Source organism: Ptiloglossa arizonensis, chromosome 4, assembly GCF_051014685.1.
Source record: "Ptiloglossa arizonensis isolate GNS036 chromosome 4, iyPtiAriz1_principal, whole genome shotgun sequence".
NCBI lineage: Eukaryota > Metazoa > Arthropoda > Insecta > Hymenoptera > Colletidae > Ptiloglossa > Ptiloglossa arizonensis.
This window is the reverse complement of record NC_135051.1, coordinates 24,513,503-24,533,482: the sequence shown is the minus strand read 5'-3', so window position 1 is coordinate 24,533,482 and position 19,980 is coordinate 24,513,503. Positions and strand designations below refer to the sequence as shown.

Below are 19,980 nucleotides of genomic sequence, written 5' to 3'. Positions count from 1 at the left end.
GTGTAAACAACAACGAAACCTCTCGAAAATTCGACTTCTGTATTTTTATTATCTTCTTTGTCCCTTTGTAACTAACCACCACTAGTTCTCAAAGAGACGTACCTGGTGAAAACAATCCAAATTCCAAAAAATTATTCGAGTTCCACCATTTTCTCGTATCTGGTCGCTAAAAAAAATCACCCAACTTTTCCAATAGTACTATTTCGAATTTTTGGCGCGAAAAAGAACTACCCCTTGAACGATCCAAATTCCATAGCACGGAAGTGGTCGCGATTTCAGTGACAGCGGGACTATCGATTATCGCGAATCGAGGGTGACGTGTACTCTAGACTCACCCGTCGAGGAACTCGCGCGCGTTTCCCGCGGGTCGAGTTCCTCGCAACGGTGTCGCGAAACGACAGGGTTTCGAGCGTACGTTAACGCATCGGGTGCATTTACACGGGCGCGCGTTACGCGATATCCGCGCGCGCGCTGGAAACTTGTTTCATCGTGGCACATTGTTTCGGACAGGAAATCGATACGTAACTTCACCTCTCGGCCGCCATCGGCTATAAACTCCCCCGTTCGCGCCACGAGCGTGTGTGTTCTCCCTTCTATATAGAAAACCACGGCGAGGAACGGATAGACTCGTCGTCGTTAAAAAGTTCAAATTACAAGTGTCGCGTCGTTTAACGGTCGTTTCTCGATCCGACGGAAATTCGGTCGCTACGTACTCGCGGTTGGATCGTGGATCGCGGTCTCCGCGGCACCTCCGCGGTTGATTTATTCCGCGGGGTGAATTACCTCCGAGTACCTGTTGCGAAATTGACGCGCGCCGAACGATTACAAAATGAACGAACGTGTTCTCTCGTGTGCGCGGGCGCTGGTACGAGCGAGCGACCAACCGAGAGAGCTAGTACACGGTTACGAGAAGCAACAGTATCGCGATATTATTTTCGTCCGGTTATCGATTATTAGATAAGGAATGACAAGTGGCCAAGACGAGACTTATAGCCCGTCGTCGCCTGTTAACGTTCGGGGCACAGGATTTATACGTCGCTCGCGGTTATTCCCCGGGAACTCGCGAATTAAGACCGCGTAAATCATCGGTATACGTACATGGGATAAAGAACCAATCAACCTGACCCGACTCTCGGGCACGTCGGGTTGTCTATCCACCGTGTGTCTCTCACGCCACGAACGCCGGTTTTCTATTTTCAGATCGTGTTGAACTCGATGCACCGATACCAGCCGAGGATACATTTGGTCCGTTGCCGGCAAACCGACGACAACAATCTCCATATCACCGATCTTCAAAAGGAGGAGCACAAGACTTTCATATTCCCGGAGGCGATCTTCACCGCGGTCACCGCCTATCAGAATCAATTGGTGAGTCCTAGATCGTGTACGATCGGAAAACATCGAGCCAAGTTTGACGTAGTTTGGTAAGGTTCGAGGGGAAGGAAGTGTGGGAATTTTGTGGGAGATGATAATTGGAAACTTTAATAAAAAACTTATCAGGAAATAAAGGGAAAATAGATTAATAATAAAAGTATCGAGCCAAGTTTGACGAGTTTGGTAAGGTTTGAGGGGAAGGAAGTGTAAGAATTTTGTAGGAGATGAGAATTAGAAAATTGGACAAAAAACGTATCAGGAAATAAAGGGAGAGTAGATTAATAATAAAAATATCGAGCCAAGTTTGACGCGGTTTGGTAAGCTTTGAGGGGAAGGAAGTGTGAGAATTTTGTAGGAGATGAAAATTAAAAAATCGAACAAAAAACGTATCAGGAAATAATGGGAGAATAGATTTTAATGTATATGTATTTCAGTGTTTGTTGAAAATGGTACAATGTTCGTTTAAAATTATTAGAAAAGTTAAGTTATCTTACAAACGAAAAGTATAATACTTGGATTAAGAGATCTAGTTTTGTGTATTTTTCTGTAAAGTATAAAGCAACGATAACGATAGAAATTCGAATAAACGCATCCGTAAAGGTTAGGTCGAGAGCGAGCTCTTAACGTAAAGCGCGCACGATCACGTGTCGACGCATGCGCAGTGATGATCGTCGTCGATACTTTTCTCTAACCTAGTCAACTTGTGTATCCTTGTTCGGTACCAAAAAAGTATTAACGATAAATAATCGTCGAATTGGCCGAGTTTCTCGATTGTTGAACCCAATCGTAGGGATGCGAGTAAAATGCATTCTGTTCCTTGCAGATAACGAAGCTGAAGATCGACAGCAATCCGTTCGCCAAGGGTTTTCGAGACTCGTCCAGGCTCACGGATTTCGACCGGTAGGTGGATGAAACCCACGACGTCAATTTTCCCTCGAGTTTCAACGATCGTCGTAGCTCGTCTGCGAATCGATTCGTTTCAGCTTGTGTATATATATATATACATATTTCGATGAGAGCTCTCAGCCGAGCGCTGCGCCGAGTGAAGCGATCATTACGCGCCATTATAACGTCGGCACCTTAATCATAGCGCCAGCCGAATTATCGCGCGATCTCTTAGATCTCGTTAAAAGTGGAAATTTATACAACGCTAAATGTCGAAGGAAAGGTACATTTGATCCTGAATAAGCGTGCACACAGGCGGGCGATTCCGTAGTTATCCGCGATCATCTATCTACATGAATGACGATGCACCTGCTCGCTCGCTCGCTCGCTCGCCAGCGTGGCTCTCCTCTGCGTTTATGACCGGGGCGGATACATGCGTGACAGAAAAGAATTTTTTTTCACTTCGTCGCGTGTGTGCGTGTACGGATACACTCGCATCGAGGGATTATCGTTAACGGCGACAAAGTAACGCTCCAATAAGTAGCGTTTCCATTAATTTTGGCAGATGGACGCTACCTCGTTATCAGTCTCTATATTCACCGCGAAATAATAGGTATCGATTAATTGCAATTTCTCCACGACGTGCCGCGTCAACCGAGAAATGTATCTTCACAACTCCCCTCTACTCGGTTCCGAAGTGTCGTGAAAAAGTCGGTCAAGAGAAATACGGTCGAAGATTTCACGAACTGTACATGCGGTATTCGAGGAAAGATTTTATCTGTATTGTGCATGGTTCTCCAGGAAATATTTCGCGAACAATACACACGGTATTCGAGGGGAGAGTTTATGAACAATACACACGGTATTCGAGGGAAGAGTTCGTAAACAATACACACGGTATTCAGCGAAAATTATTCGATACATTACCTACGGTACTCGGGGAAAGATTTCACGAACAGTACACACGGTATTCAATGAAAGATTTCGGGAACAATATACACGGTATTTGGCAAAAGATTTTACGAATATTACACACAGTATTCGTGGAAAGATTTCACGAACAATACACACTGTACTCCAGAAAAGATTTTACGAACATTACACATGGTATTCGGCGTAAGATTTCACAAACATTACACACGGTATTCGAGGAAAGATTTTACGAACATTACACACGGTATTCAGCGAAAGATTTCACGAATATTACACACGGTATTCGACGAAAAGATTTCACGAATAATGCACACGGTATTCGGCAAAAGAAATTCTGTATGTTACCTACGGTATTCGACAAAAGATTTCATGAACAATATACACGGTATTCGGCGAAAGATTGCACGAACAATACATACGGTATTGGGCGCAAGATTTCACGAAAATTACACACGGTACTCGAGGAAAGATTTCACGAAAATTACATACGGTATTCGACAAAAGATTTCATGAACAATATATATGGTATTCAGCGAAAGATTTCACGAACAATACACACGGTACTCGAAGAAATATTTCACAAAAATTACACACGGTACTCGAGGGAAGATTTCACGACAATTACACACGATATTCGGCGAGAAGATTTCACAAACAATACACACGGTACTCGTAGAAAGAATTCACGAACAATACACACGGTACTCGTGGAAAGATTTCACGAACAATACGCGGTGAAAGATTCTCTCGAGGCGATTATCCCCCCGGTCGTTCGATTTCAATTAACGCGTACGAACGGTGGCCACTCGGGTGCAAATACGCCCACTAAATCGTTTACGGCCCGATCCCGGCGATCTCCGTGCTCGCGAGTCAAGGTTTTATGCAAATGTCCCGGTGTACACGCGGAGCGTGTGTCGGGGAATCGATAACGGCCACCCAATAAAGTCGTCTTCCGTTGGGTCGCGCGCGGCCAGGGTTTCTCGTGCTTTCGACTCCGCGAAAGCGATATCGAGCCTCTCACGGGCGCACGTTTTACGCGGGTTATATACGTATTTATATTTGCCCTCGCATAGTAGCCGATCGTGCCGACCGACGGTGGAACACCTGCTCGCGCGGTGGATCGTGCAAGCGATGCGGTTAAATAATTTGTTCGCCCGGTAATGGAGCAATAATTAAAAGATTTTAGTGCCCCGTCGGAACTGTGTGCCCGTCTAATTTAAAAAGCCATTACCGATACTCCCGGATACGCGTCGTTATCGCGCTCCAGATTTCGGAACGTCGTCGATCGTTCGTGTTTTTCTTTTTCCCTCCTTGTTTTTTTCTGTGTCCTCGAGTTTACGGGACCGAAGGGGGAGGGGGGAACGCGGAACGAGGACGCGTCGAAGACGTCTCACGATTCCGTTTCTCAAGATGGCGGAAGATAGCAGGGGACGCTAGGATAACCTCTTACCGCGTTTCAAGAACGATCGACGGATTCATGATGTTCAATTTTTCGATAAATGATCTCCCGCGAAAAGATATTCACACTTGTTTCACGTCGGTCGGTTAATTACTCACGAGACGAAATTTCTCGACGATGTAATATCGTTGGCTCTCGATACAAATAGAGAATATTTCAAAGTGGATACAATATCATTATCCCGAATCAAATTTGTACCTCGTTGAACTAAACTTAACCTCTACACAGTTATTCTAACCCTTTGTAAACCAAGCGTGGGTCTATTTTGACCCACATTCGTTCCATAACGACAAATATTCGTTCCAGAAGGTAAAGTAGAAAAAAATAACCGGGTCTATACTGACCCATGGTTGCCGACGGCCGCTAGTCGTTTCACGAAAGTTTAACTCTTTGGACTCGAGACGACATCCTCGCTCGTCACCTAATTCAGTGCACTATTTTCCATTCGAGAAAACTTGATGATTTGGAATTCAAATTGGAATTTAAATATTACGTTCTCTGTAGAATGTAAACGCACGTATACGAAGTATATAAAAATGTTCCATTCCAGATTAATTTTACTACTTGGAGGATTTTCAGGAGGCGTCGGTAGCGAAATAAGCCTCGAGTGCAAAGGGTTGATATCCTCTCGTACGAAAAAAAGAAAAAAAAAAAAAAAAGAAAAAGAGTCGAGAAATTTCCTCGTATCGCCGAATCGGATTTTTTTTCCTTCGGTAACTGACAATCTTCCTCATTGGGGGACGCGCGCGCGGTAATCACGTGCTAATCGGAGGCGTGTCGAGACTCACCCGGAAAGTCCTTTCCTCGGCTAATGCGGCCGACACGATCTTCGACGCGGTTCCAAGAACCGTGGGGGGCGTGTTCGAAGCTTTTCAACGTTTCTCCCGAAACGTCAGTGCCGTGGAAACGCGTCGACGTCCCCGCCGCGAGCGTGTTGGGGTCCGATCACCGACCCGTTCCCGCAGGGTCGGTGCGTCGCGGGTCGTTGTTTGCCCAGCGCGTAAATTCTCGACCCGATCGCAGTGACGCGCAGTGTGTTACGGTCGTCGATCGACGACCACTTTAATGACACGGCAGTTTGGCAAGAAGACGCGCGCGAGATCGTTCCGAAATCACTGGTCGAGTCTACCGCGACCCTCCTCAAATCAGCACCTGCCTAACCGAGATCACGTGAAATCTTGCTCAGTCATTCCAACGGTCGACCTGCTGCCGTCGCTCGGGTTCCTCGCGAGGAAACCTCTCGGACTCCTCGCGATCGTCCAAGGAATATTAACCCGTTCGTGTGAGGAGAGAGAGAGAAAAAAAAAAAAATAGACGGTATCCATAATCCCCTAGACGAGATTGTAATCCGAACCCTATCGAGTGGACCTTCGAAGTCGTGTTACAACTTTCGTGAAATTTTCTTCCCGCTTAAGAAAAGATTCCACCGGCTGGATACCAACAACGGAGAAATGAAAACGAAGCGTGAAAAAAGAACAAAAAGACTCGACCGTAATCCCCTGTACGAGATCGTAACTCATGCGCAATCCCATCGAGGGTCTACCCGCGTTTCGAACGTCTTCAAATTTTTTTCTCACTTTCGAGGAGAACTTCACGCACCAAATACCCACGGTGGAATAACTCAGGATAAACTGGACGCGGAGTGCGATACACTTGCTATCCACCAAGATCGTGGAATCCCCTCAAACACCGATTCGCGATCACGGGACGAAACCCTTTCGATTTTTCTTAAAATTCCTCTTCGCGTAGAAATTTCCTCCTGGAAGCCAACGGAGAAACCCTGGGTGGGCGTGGTGGATCCACCGAGATGGTAGTACCCCCACCGGTTAGTGATCCGAACCTAGGAGACGTTTTCGCGACGGAGGACTTTCGTGAAATTTTCCGGGTGATCCTGCGTACCGTACGCGTGGGGAGGGGGTTAAACTGGGCGTGGACGAGTCGAAGCGATCGAGGGTATCGAAATCCCATCGGGTCGGCGGTGGGTGGGGGGTTCTGGTGTCGGCGCGACACTCGAGACGTCCGAAACGTACCGAGCCGCGATAAGAGGGCGTGCAAGATCGAAGAAAACGGTCCGAATCGGTCGACCGGGCGGTAACGGAAGGGAACGCGCGGCTCCGGCGGTTACGGCAGTCGTGTTCTGCTGCACGGATGCGGCTCTGGCGGCGTTCGGAGTTAATGAGAGAGCGGCCGCACGGGGCAATACGGCGCATGCTCCCGCCCACTTCACGCCGCCGCTGATAGATAGATGCCCCTCCGGCCCTTTCGCCTCTTCCTCCCCCCTCACTCTCTCTCCTTCTCTCGCCGTTCGCCGTACCTCCTCGCCCCCGTATCCCTTTCTCTATCTCTCGTACGATCCCTCGCGCCCCCTTTGGCCCTCCTCTCTCCACCTCTACCCTTTGCCCGCGTTCCACCAACGTTGCCCCGACCATCATCACGTCCGCGTTCGCATACGTGCCCCGACAAAAAGCCCCGAAATCGTTGTTATAAAGATATTACGGGTAACTGCGAAAATTTAAGAACCGTTTATAAAAACGCGCGGCCCTCGCCCCGCCTCGCCTTGTCTCATCTCTCTCCGTCTCTCTCTCTCTCTTTCTTTCTCGGTTCACGGCTCGTCCCGCGGGTCCAAATTTACGGCCAGCTGCCGCGAGAAACTCGAAATTGCCTCGACGCCAAGCGTACAAACCTTCTTGAAAATCTCGCCCCCCCCCCCCCCCCCACAGATGATGGTCGTGGACCTGGAGAGACGAAAGGAGAAAGTTCGAGGGTTGGAAAAAGTATAGAGACAAGCTGGAGAGAAAAGTGGGACTTAATTCGGGCCCACCGAGTGTTGTCGTTGGTTGGTATAAACCTCTTGAAAGTTGTGGAGGGGGGATCGTATGAGGAATTCCTTCATAGAACGTCGAGTATCGGGCACAGTGGCACGCGAGGCAATCGGTTGCTCCGCTGCGATTCTTTTGGGTCCGTGGTTGATCTTGGGTCCTGTTGAAAGACACCGGGTGGGGGAACGCGTCGAGTGTCAGCGACGACACTTGTATCGACCCTTTGCACTCGAAAGCTTTTCTGTTACCAGAAACTAGCATCTCGATGAAATCCTTCGAATCGTGTCATTGATTTCAAACGGAACATTTTCGTTTCGACATTTCATATATGTACGTTTACACCTTACAAGAAAGGAGCGATTCAATTTTAATTTCAATTCCATATCACGATGGTTTTCCCAATTGGAGAAGGTACACCGAATTAAGTGGCGATCGAGGATCGCCTCTCGAGTGGAAAGGGTTAAAAAAGTACAAGTTTTCGGAATTACGGAAAAAGAAAAGTGTAGCTGAATATTATTTTCATCGATACGATAATTTAACAGTCGTGTCGGTGGAATTTGTTAAAACATTGCCAAACGGAGATTGGATATAAATGGGACTTCCCGACTACTCTTTCGATTTTTGTTTCATGGTCACTTCGAGATCGCTCGAACCAAATACGAAAAAGAGAAATAGGTTATGTTTCTCGAAGCGTTGAAATCTCAGCATCCGGTGTCGACGAGGGAATCGCGGCGCCGCGCGAGGAAATCGATCCCGGGCTGTGTTGCAGCGTCGTTCGGCGATTCTTTCGCGGTGAAACCGATGAAACATCGGGTCGTCGTCGGTTGCCGAAAGTGGCGAGGTGGACGGGAGGGGCGAGAGGGGAAAGAGAGCGATTCCACGTTCTCCTCGCTGGTTCCGGAGGGCAAGGAGGGCAGGGCATTCATCTATATTAGCTTCGAGAGCGGACGGCCTGTCATTACCGCTGCCGCTCTGGCCTTCTTCTTCCTCCTTTTCCCCTCGCGCAAACTCTCTTGCCTTCCTCTCGTCTCTCTGTCCCCCGTGTCTCGTGTTCTCTCTCGCTACCTCGATCGTTTCTCGAGAGCGTCCTCGAGCGAAGAAGATCGCGCGGTCGCGGCTCTTTTCTCCGTTTCGCGTTCAACCGGTGCCGAGAGAAACTAGCGAGGCATCGAAAAGCGCGAGCGCCCCGGCCACCGCCGCCACTCGGGTAGCTTCAACCGATCACCCGAAGTCGCCCGAGCGCCCATTAGTAGCCGACCGCGTTACCGAACCGTCGAACGACGATAGACGAGGACGAGACACGGGACGCGTCGGACGTACGAGGGGAGTGGGTTCGGCGGGAGCGAGCGAAACGAACCTGACTGGTGGAAGGGGCTCAGGGGGCGGGGTGGTGGTGGAAAGGGGAGAGCGTTCGGTGGCCGGAGAACGCCACGGAGCTAATAACCGCCGTTTAAAACGCAAAAACAAAGGTCTCGCCGTGCATCATCGGGACTTTAGTGGTCGGCGGCGAGTCGTGGAGAAAGAAGAAGAGAAGAGAATAAAAGGGGAGGGAAGGTGGAGAAAACGTTGGACGCTTGGTGTAGTACTAGCCGGGGCGCGCGTATATCGGCTGGCTATCCAACGCGTCAGGGTCATTACCGGATCATTACCTTCCATATCTACCGTGCGACGACGATGATGGCCCAGGTCCGCCGCTCGCAGCGGAGTCTCTCCCGAGTCGACCTCGCAGCGATGCTCGGCGGTTCTCTCTCTCTTGAGAGAGAGAGAGAGCTGGCCGGTTCTCTCTTTCTCTCGCTAGTGTTCGCGCGTATGCCGCGCCAAAGCGACCGATGGGGCCGCACTCTCACACTCGTCGCACGCCGGTGCTCCTTCCACACGTACACGCGCGTCGAAAGGGCGTCGAGAGCGGTGTGTGCGTCAGTTGCCCCCCTTCACACCGAGGCGCTCGATCGCGCGTCGGCCTGCTAGGCGGCAGCCGGGTAAATTACAGGCTCGACCGTATTTTGTGTTGTTTTGTTGTTTTTCAACGCGCCGAAAGGAAATGAGCGAGCAAACGCGTCACGCCACCCCGAACCTGCTAATTTCTATTCATATTTTATGGCTATTAATTTCTTCACTGTTACACTCGCTCTTTCTCCGTGGTGCTGCGCACTCCCCACCCCTACTCCCCCCCTTTCTCCCTTTCTTTTCGTGCCCTCGTCCAGCCGCTGCTGCGCCCCGGCTTCCTTCGAATCTTCTTACCCGTATTTCAGTGCGATCGGGTCCGGTCGTTTCTCATTTACCGTTCTTCTTTTTCGTTTCTCCGCGTCCTTAAGCTTCTCCCGGAGGTTTTATTATTTATTATTATTTTTTCTTTTTTTTTTCAAGAACGTTTTCCCCGACACCGGGTTTCGATATCTCACGGCTCGCCTCGAGGGGTTTGCGACAATTTTTCCGCGACCAGACTCTTATTTTCCCTCTCGCGGTAAATTACACGCGCGATGTACGGAATTTTATAGAGCCCCGGTACGTAGGTAGCGCACACACACGGTGTGTGGGTAGCTACGACGGTGGCTATTTATTTATTCCGCGCGCGGGTACGTCGAACCGTTTAAATATTTATTTCGTACTCGTCCATTAGTCGTCCGCTGAAAGCGTTTTATTTCCTTCCCTTCTCCTCTCTCTTTTTTTTTTTTCGCGAAACGCGCGTATCGTCGATAAGAGCGATCCGTCTCGTCGATCCTTTTCGTACGCGGCCGGGATCACGTGCGTGTGAGTGAAACGGACGCGCGAGTCGAACGAAGCCGCGTCGCTCGATGAACTACCTTCGGCCATCAGTGGGGTGTAACCTATTATTATCTACCACTTACCTAATGCCTTGTGTCAGCCTCGGGGTAGGCGGAGAATAACAGGCTCCCCGTTCGATGGAATCCCCTCCGCGCTAATATCGCGAACCCCGCTTAGGCCGAGCTGAGCGTTTCACGCCGTATCGAAACTCTTCGATCTTGTTTTTCCCCGCGAACGGTACAGTTTTGCCAACATTAATATCAAATGTTTCATTCTACTATGATTGAGACGAGAACGTGCCCCCCCCCCCCCCCTTCACCTCGTGGAAACTTTTGGATCGAATTTTTCTTTGGAAATATTTTCGTTGAAGATTTCATCGTCTTTGGTTTGGATAGAAACAGTGATCTTGGGGCATAGAAATCAGAGGGGGGCCTCCCTCGTGGAAACTTCTCGATCTATTTTTCTCCTGGAAACGATAGTTTTTCAAATATCACCGTTGCAAATCTTATTAACCTCCTATTGAGACGGAAACAACCACTATGGAGTGTTTCACGGGATACTGAAGTTGCAGGGGGCCCCCCTCGTGAGTCTTCTCGATCTATTTTTCTCCTAAAAACGATAGTTTTGCAAATATCGTCGTCGAGAATCTTATCGTCCTCCGATTGGGATGGAAACGACGAGTTTGATGTGTTTTACGGGGCATCGAAATCACAGGGAGCCCCCCTCGTGAAACTTCTCAATCTAGTTTTTTCTTGGAAACGATACTTTCTCAAATATCACCGTTGCAAATTTTATTAGCCTCCGATTGGAATGGAAATGACCAGTGTGGAGTGTTTCACTGGGTACCGAAATCACAGGGGGCCCCCTCGTGAAACTTCTCGATCTACTTTTTTCTTGGAAACGATAATATCTCGAATATCACCGTTGTAAATTTTATTAGCCTCCGATTGGAATGGAAACGACCAGTGTGTTTTCAGGGTACCGAAGTCACAGGGGGGCCCCCCTCGTGAAAACTCTCCTCAATCTAGTTTCGTTCCGCGTACAATTTCGTGAACATCATCGTGGATAGTTTCATCGTCCCACAATCGGGACAAAAACCAACCGAGCATTTCACGGGGCACCGAAATACCAAGGGGGCCCCCTCGTAAAAATGTCTCGATCTATTTTTCTCCCGCAAATGTGTACGCGCTTTCGAATATCTCATCCTTCTACAATCCGGACAAAAACAACCGAAAGTTCCACGAGGGGGGCCCCCCTCGTAGAAAACGAACCTCTCCCCTGCAAACCACAGACCCCTCGAACGTTTCGTTCCACAATTGGGACGGAAACCACGACCACGACGCGTCTATTTCGTTCAGAGAATCACCGCTAAGGAGGCTCGCGTGAGAATCGGAGAATTCGCGAGATAGTCGGTCGTTCGTCTCGCCAACTCTGAACGCGAGACCACGCGAAGACATCGCTCTCCCCAGGCTTGCCAAGGATCCGGTGTAACGTGGAAAATTACTTAAGAAAAACCCAAGACACGCGAGCGGGTCGACCAACGTCGACTCTGTGTTGCCACGATTGACCGAGACAACACCGAACCGTACGTAAAATCACGAGTTGTCACTCTCTGGACCAATTCGGGACAACCGCATCGATCTTGTAACAGGGGTTGGTCGTGGACATCGCGGTGGACAGTTGTAACGCGAGTTACGGTGTTGGTCTGTAATTAGAACGTTTCGAGCGTAACCGCGCCATTACGGGCCGAGGAAACGCGCAGACTCGAGACTCGTCGGATCGACGAGGAATATTTATCGCTCGGTGTAACGATTACAGGAGGCATAGCGCGAATAGTAATAGGCGACCGCCTCGGGCCGCGTTCTCTCGTCCCGGCGAACCACTGTAATTAGGGCTTTTATTGTCTGTACATAAGGAAGCTTTATGAAAACATTAAGGATATAATTCAAGGCTGGGAGGCCACGGCGCGTCGTGAGTTGCAGCCCAGGGTTAATGCATAGAGAGTCTCTCCGCGTGCTGCGTCATTTCCGTTTCGCGTATACAGGTGCGCGTACTCATTGGCGCGCGACCACTCTCGTCCGCTTCGTTGTCCATCGTGCGTAATCTCGATTTCCGTGATCGTTTGCCCCATCTGCGTTACCATTAAACGATTATCGACGTTCCAAAGTGCGTCTCCTCGTTCCTCCAGATCTAGTTCCTTTGTTCTTCGTAGTGAGAGAACAATTTGGGGGGCCTCTAGGTTCATAGAAGACGTTTTCTTCGTTATATGTCGCTGTTAAACAATTATCGAGGTTCCTAGGTGTGTCTTCTCGATGTTCAAGATTCACTTCCTTTGTTCCCTGAAGTGAGAGAACACTTTGGGGAGCCTCTAGGTGCATAGAAAATATTTTCTTCGTTATATGTCGCTGTTAAACAATTATCGAGGTTCCAAGGTGAGTCTCCTCGATGCTTGAGATTCACTTCCTTTGTTCCCCGAAGTGAGAGAACACTTTGGAGGACCTCTAGGTGCATAGAAGACATTTTCTTCGTTATATGTCGCTGTTAAACAATTATCGAGGTTCCTAAGTGTGTCTCCTCGATGCTTGAGATTCACTTCCTTTGTTCCCTGAGGTGAGAGAACACTTTGGGGAGCCTCTAGGTGCATAGAAGACGTTTTCTTCGTTATATGTCGCTGTTAAACAATTATCGAGGTTCCAAGGTGGGTCTTCTCGATGCTCGAGATTCACTTCCTTTGTTCCCCGAGGTGAAAGAGAACTCGGAGATGTTCTAGGCGGATCTTTTAGGGAAAGAAATGTTTCGGGTAGCACGGGATCGATCCTACTCGAGGAATTGACGATCGTACGTGTCGACTAATAGAGTTTGGGCGTTTGACAGCGATATTTCAGAAGAAGGAGAAGAGGAATGGCCGTGGACGCGGCGGTGTGTGGTCCGGCACGTTCGAGCGGACGGCGATTAGCCCCGGGCCCCCCTAATCCCTCGCTTCTTTCAGCCAGGGCGAGTTTCTTCGGGCCCTTCGTCCTCTCGAGCTCTTCCTTCCTTCCTTCCGCCCTGCCCTTCTGGCTTCTACCTTTCTGCGAAGCGCGAAAGTAGCCTACTCGTCGCCGCGGAAATCGTGTAATTGATATTCTTGAAACACGGGGCCCGCGGAAGGACTACACGGGTGTCGTTCAGTGATCGAATCTTGGACGAAGAAGAGTCCTCTCCATGGAAGATGTACGTTCGTTGATCGAGGGTCATTGAATGGAATAACTGGGGCATCGATTGCCATTTTCGCATTCTTCAAACTTAAAAATTGGATTCAACGTTACTCTCAGGGCATACTTTGCCCCAAAGCTTGCCCACTCTTCTCTTTGAAACCTGAGCTGTGGACAACTGGGCTACCCGAAAGCTTGTCTTTAGCACGGTGTACATGGTACAAGTATCTCCCGCACCTGGAATAGCAATTGCAATCTATGACGTTTCAAGAATGACAACCAACCATAGTCTACTTCAGGGATATACTTTACCCTTTCCCAGCTTTCGTCCACCTTGAACACTGAACCATAGAGACACTAGGTGTTGCAAAAGATTGAATTCTAACCGTGGTGGTGTACCCAGAAAAGAAATACTGGGCACAGAATATAGAGACAGTAATCAAAAATGAAAAATCAATCTTGCCCCCACTCTCGAAGCATCCTTCACTCCCTCTTCCCTTCCATCGTCAGCTTCTGCGTCGCGGAGGTCCAGAAATTTCACGCTTCTGGCCAGGTCGCACAAAACGCGTCCTCTTCTAGTTTCCGTACGTCCCTCGGTGTCGCGTTACGCGCTAAGCGGTATACTCGGGGTGGTAACCGAGACGCGCGAGCTGCACACCGCGGCCATTGTTCCTCTTTCATCTTTTACGTCTCTCCCTCGCTTTCTTCTGTTTCGTTCCTACCTCCTGTTCCTTTTTTTTTTCTTGTTTTTTTTTCTTCTTCTCTCGAATCACCCTTTTCAAATCCCCTTTTTCTCCTTTTTGTCGTCGCTGTTTTAACGCCTTTGCCTTCGCCTTCGATTTCCATGGGGTTCGTGTTCGCTGGACGGTTGACTCTCTCTCGCGCGCGGTGTTATTCTTGGTGCACAGTTCCTGGAGATTAGTTCGCTGGGGATCGAGAACGAGATCGCTCCTACCGGGAGACGATTCCCTCGAGACGAATGGCACCCGTGAAAGAGGGGAACGGGAGGTGTTTCACGGGGGTTTCGAGGAACCAGATGATCAATAGGAGGTATCATCGTCGGTCGGGGCCCGCGGTGAAATTATCCGACGAGCTGCCGGTATCAGGTTTTCTTTCGACCACTTGACTCGACTTGCCCGGGGACTACCGAACCGCGTCCATCGAGATCGTTTTCTCGGGGAGCTACGCGGGTGGGATCGGGTCTTCCCGGGACAACAGAGGAGCTCCTATTTCGTAAAACTCGGCTGTCCGCGCTTACGAAATCCTCTGGACTCGATCCCGAACCCGTCGCACCGGTAAGTAGCGTTTCTGTTCGTTTTGACCGCTTAGACGCTACCTCGATGTCGTCAGTTGCTATGGTGCGTCGAACAGTTCAGTCACCTGCAATTGGCAAAATACACGTGGAAGTATATCGACGGAACAAGGACGTACTTTTAGGATATTGTTGTTACAATTGCTGTGAAAATATTGTTGCATTTCTTTGTTTATTAACACAGATGTGGTGGACAAAATGGATATGCCAATTTTGGAAGAGAAAACAGTATTTTAACGCATCATTTTTTCTGCAAGTTATCGCACTTGATATTTTTTTTGTGTGCAACTTTTGGTATATTTCTTCTCGTTTGTGTTTGATATGGGTCCAAACTGAACAAAAGAAACTCTTGGTAAATTACTCGTTGAACTGTGCGTATGTTCACCGAGAAATAAACATTGTCGATCGATTGCAATTTCTCCTCAAAGGTGTGTCAGCTTTCTCGGAACAGGACCTATTTACCGAAACCCCTGCACTCGACCTCAAACGTTAAAAAAATTCTCCACACGTGGTACAAGGAGAGAAGGGGGAGGGGAATCGTCCCTGTGCCTCCAGCGCGATCACAATGAGATCTTAATAATTAAGATGGTCTCGTGGCGATAATAGCGACGGTGTTTACGCACCACTCCCGCGCGCGCGCGCGCGCGTAATCACGAAAGTAGGAAATGACGATGCAAACGTGAATGCGCCGCCTTGCAATGATACCACCGCCACTGATCATTAATTATCGCGAATATCACGCGAACGCCAACGAAGTAGACAACAACAACGCTGCGTTTTCATCCATGGTCGACCAATAATTCGCTCGTTAGCGTACCAATACCGTCTTCGTGTCTCTCGATCGTCTCTGGCGTACAATCGCCGGTAATTAACCCTAATTAAGTCCCGGCGTCTAATGCACCAAATCATCCATCACGTTAATCCGTCGCCGGTACGTCGATACGAGAAAACGTCGTCTTAATTACTCGCGCGCGCCTTCTTCGGTCGTTCGATTGCCCCCTTCTGGCCCCCTCTGGGCCCCCCTTTATACGCGCCGGGGTCTCATCGATTCATTCTCCTTTAAATGCCACTTAATGCCGATAACGTCGATAGGTTGATCAGAGGGACGAGCCCGACCCTGTCTCGATCGATCCGATGGCTCTCCAGTCAACGAATTTAATATATGCAATTCGGTAGAAAATGTTCATTCTCGTTCGAAAGGTCTTTTCCACGTGAGAATGTAAAATCGTTGCGTTTGACACGTGTGAAATAAATGGATCGCCACTGGATGACGAAAGTACATTTCCTTCTATTTAAAAAAAAATGTTTTAGGTGGATTTCGATTAGTATAATTTATTATATCAAAAAGGTAAAATTTGAAAGTGGAAGATCGAAACTTCACCTCGAAATGTTTCGACGATTTTCGATACTCAGTGTTCCAGCAATGGAACGACTCTTATAATTTAACCATTCCTTCTCCTTTTGTATTTCCTCCAACTGTAATAATTCCAATCATATCAAGGCAACTGTCTACAAATCTCCCTGCAAACTTTTACATCCCTACCGTTCCTATTTCTTCCGGAAAAAATTCTACAAAGTTCCCTAATTCTCATCGTCCAAACGAAATTTCAGTCGTGTCAAGGCTAAAGTAAAATTCACAGAGCTACCCAAACCGTCTACAAACCTCCCTGCAAGTTCCTATTCCTTCCAAAAAAAACTTCTTCAAAGTTCCCTAATTCTTATCGTCGAAAAATCAGAGAGTGGTCAACCGTGGAGTGGCTGATGGAATCCCCCGGTAAACTGGCTAAAACCCTTGGGTTTCGTTTGCTCGTTTCAGAGACCCGATGGAGCTGATGGAACAGCAGCTGGTGCGTTGCGGGGTGGCCCCAGTTCGGTTGTACGAGCATCTAGCGATGTCGTCACCGGCCGCGGCGGCCGCAGCCGCAGCCGCAGCCGCCGCGGCACTCGGTGCTCAACAGCAACAGCAACAGCAACAGCACCATCAGCAGTCGCAGCAACAGCAATCGCAGCACGAGAACCCGGCGCATGCGTTGCCGCCGTGGATGACACCGTCAACGGCCCTCCTCTACGGGACCGTGGGTCAAACTCACCCTGGGACCAGGCCCGCGACGGGCTCGTCGTCCCCCTATCCCGCGGTGGCGGCTACCGCGCCCTTCCCCTACCCAGCGGCCCTCCCCTGGCCCTGGCAGCCCCCCCCAGTCGCGATGATCTCGCGAAGATCCTCCCCACCCACCGCGACCGCCCCCTCCCTGAGGTACACCCCGTACCCACCGCCGGCCAGTACACCTCCGCCCCTCAGGGCCCGCCCTACCACCCCCAATTAGCGCCCACCCTCGCAGATTCAGCGTTGATGACCTCGTTGTAACCTTTTTCTCTCGGTCGTTGTTCGACGCCGCGAGGAGGAGTCGAGGGAGGACGCGCTTTGTCGAAGCGTCGTCCGTGAGCGCATCGGAGGGGTGAGACGCGGTGCAGCCAAAGAAAGAAAAAAAAGAAGCGTTGAGTCGAGCCACACGAGCCGGAAGTTCGCCGAAATTTTCGTAAGGTTAACCCTCGATCGATGGAAATAAACCCAAGTGGATAGAAATAAAATACGTCCGACGAATTTGTACTCTTTGGTAACCGAGGAGATTGCGTCGGAACGTGGCGCATTCGGACGTTATCGTAGACACGGATCTTTTTTTTTTAATGTTAACCTCGCGATGGAATCTTCGATGGATGAACCCTCGCCTGGATACATACATCCGACGAATGCTACGTGGTTCGGTACCGGAAAAGGTTAACGCGTGTCGACCGAGTCGCGTTGGTGTCGTTATCCGCAGATCAGAATTTTCTAAAGTTAACTCTCGCGATGGAAACCTCGATGGAAGCCTACGTTTCACACCGAGGGAAAATCCATGTCAAGAGCACTCAAAACTGCGAAATTTTCATTGGTTAAATCCTTTCAGTGCAACCTACGGTGAACATCCACGTGGAAAATGTACTGTTCGTCTCTGAGAAGAAGTGTTTCCATCCCCCCACTCTGGTCAACGCCCAGTTGTTGCACGCATCGTCGCCATTGGTCGCTGTCGATCTTTCGCCACGCCCACGCGCGGTGGTGGGGGAACTAGTGAACCTAGAGTGGGGAACGAACACTCGTCGGCCTTCTTCTCACCCACGAACAGTACATCCGAATCTGTAACACGATCGAGTCGTGCTACTCGGACGAAAATCACGTCGGGGACGTTTTTAAACTTTTTGGTCGAGTTTTCGACAGAAAGTAACGAACATGTTCGACGAATAGAAAAGGGTTAACACGCGTACGCGTTGTCCGCTCGACAGGCGTCGCGTCGTATCGTCTTTCTCGAACGAGGAACTTGGTTCGTTGGCCGCTCGCTCGCTCCGAATTTCGTCGGCGATCCTCGTCACGGCTCGGTGAGCACGAGCGTTTCGTTTCCCGCTCGAGGAGAAAGCTCCCGCACGAAATTCTCGGCCGCTCGAGCCTCAAAACGTTAAGCTAGTTTTTAGGGAAATGGCCCGTACTTGTTCGCTCTCTGTGTCCCGCGTAATGTAACCGTAGACCCGTCCCGAGTCCTCTGGAGAGGGTTGTACGGAAAAAGGGGAGTGGAAACTAGAAGAAAATAACTTCTTCTTGTCACCTCCTCCCCTCCACTTCAGAGGTACACTCGAGCGACCTTGTAAATAAACGAAAAAAAAAAAAAAAATAAACGATTTCGCGAAGCGAATTTAGATCAAATCTCGCGTTCGTCGTTGTAACGCGCGAACCCCGATTCGAAGTGAATGTGTGTAATATATAAACGCGCAGGAGTGAGGAGAAAGGGGAGGGGAGACGGCGGGACAAAAAGTGGGGAGAGACCGCCTCCCGCTATAGTTGTAACATATACCACGATAGTATTAATGCGTCTTTCCTCGAGACGGTGGATATTTGTACATAAAGTCTTTTTCGGTAGCGTGTAGCGTTTAAACGGCGTATCCTCGATGTAGCACGAATAAAAATAAACGAATTTTCATTAAAAATCGGCGCTGTTCGTACGTGTACCAACGGATCTTCCAACCCTCCCTTTTAAGCGGAAATTTAAAAAAGAAATTCCAAAATTACGTTTTCGGATACGTATAAAAAAAAAATGTTTTCTTTTTGCATTTGTTAAACTTCCAGAATTACCCGAGACAAGATTATTTTGAAATAATATTGGGCTTGGATCGTTCTCCGATTCGTCGATTTTAATAAACGTTCGACGAGTACGTTCGAGAAAACCTGCTCCCAAGCTCGATTCTCCTCTCGCTCTCTCCTCTCCTCTCTTCCGAGGCGCGACCAGCTCTCCGCTCCATCGAGTGGCTCGTCACGCCGACCCCGGGCTTCATCGCGCCTCCAACTGCCGTGTAATTCTGTTATACCTATCCGAAATTAAATAAATTCATTTCACGGCCTGTCAACGAGCAATTATTTTTAGACGCAGCCAGTTTAAGGCCGGTTCGTTCCATGACCAACACCTCACGACCCCCCTCCTCCGTGACCAAGAGCCCAGAAGCGCACACGTTGCTCGTTCGTTCGCATACCCCCTCGCTTGCGTGTCCCTGGTTGCGTACCCCTCGCACGAGAGATCGTTCGCGGCTCGTCTACCGCAAATAATCTTTCGCTCCAGCAACTCGCGCGCGACACGTGCAATTGGCTGGGCATTTAGAGTTCTTGGGAGTCGAACACGCGCTTCTGATCCCGGTAACGACGCTCGAAGACCACTTTCAGGGAGGATACGACTCGCTCGAGATCGCTGGGAAGTGTTCAGAGTGTCCTGTAGGAGAGGACTCCTCGATAAAAGTAAATTGAAGGTATAGTAAGTGTCTCTGGTATATAATTACAAAGGTTTGTGTAAAAGAAGGTTTAGAATCCTTCCTTAGAGGGGATTTTGCTTATTAGAGATGGTGGGGTTTTTGCGGTTTGCTGAAAAGAAATTTCGCGAAAGTAAATTGGAAACACGGTACGGTAGGTATATTTTAATGTAGATTTTGTATTTATTGTTTAGAGAGAAGCTCTGTAGGTTTCATAGAAATCTATTTCTGCCCGTTATAACCTACTCGCGTTTAAATAAAAGATTCATAAAGCACATGGGTGTTGGAAGTGGAATAAAGGGGATGAAGAGGCAAGGACTAAATTTATTATTTTATTACAACTGAGTCAACGGGGAAACAGATCTAATTTTTTCTGGAAACGGGAACAATTCCCGGATCGAGAGAGATCGTGAA

The 19,980-nt window shown here is 49.1% G+C and overlaps 1 protein-coding gene across 1 annotated transcript in view; it reads left to right on the top strand.

Annotated features, from left to right (window-relative positions):
- The window catches only part of LOC143145306 (uncharacterized), a 61,506-nt gene extending 42,575 nt beyond the window's left edge, over positions 1–18,931 (top strand). Inside the window, exons 4-6 of the mRNA XM_076308561.1 lie at positions 1,201–1,368; positions 2,198–2,274; positions 16,559–18,931. Of these exons, the coding sequence (XP_076164676.1) occupies positions 1,201–1,368; positions 2,198–2,274; positions 16,559–17,066 (753 nt within the window). The 3' untranslated portion in view covers positions 17,067–18,931. The remainder of the gene's footprint in view (positions 1–1,200; positions 1,369–2,197; positions 2,275–16,558) is intronic.
- Positions 18,932–19,980: the final 1,049 nt, after the last annotated feature.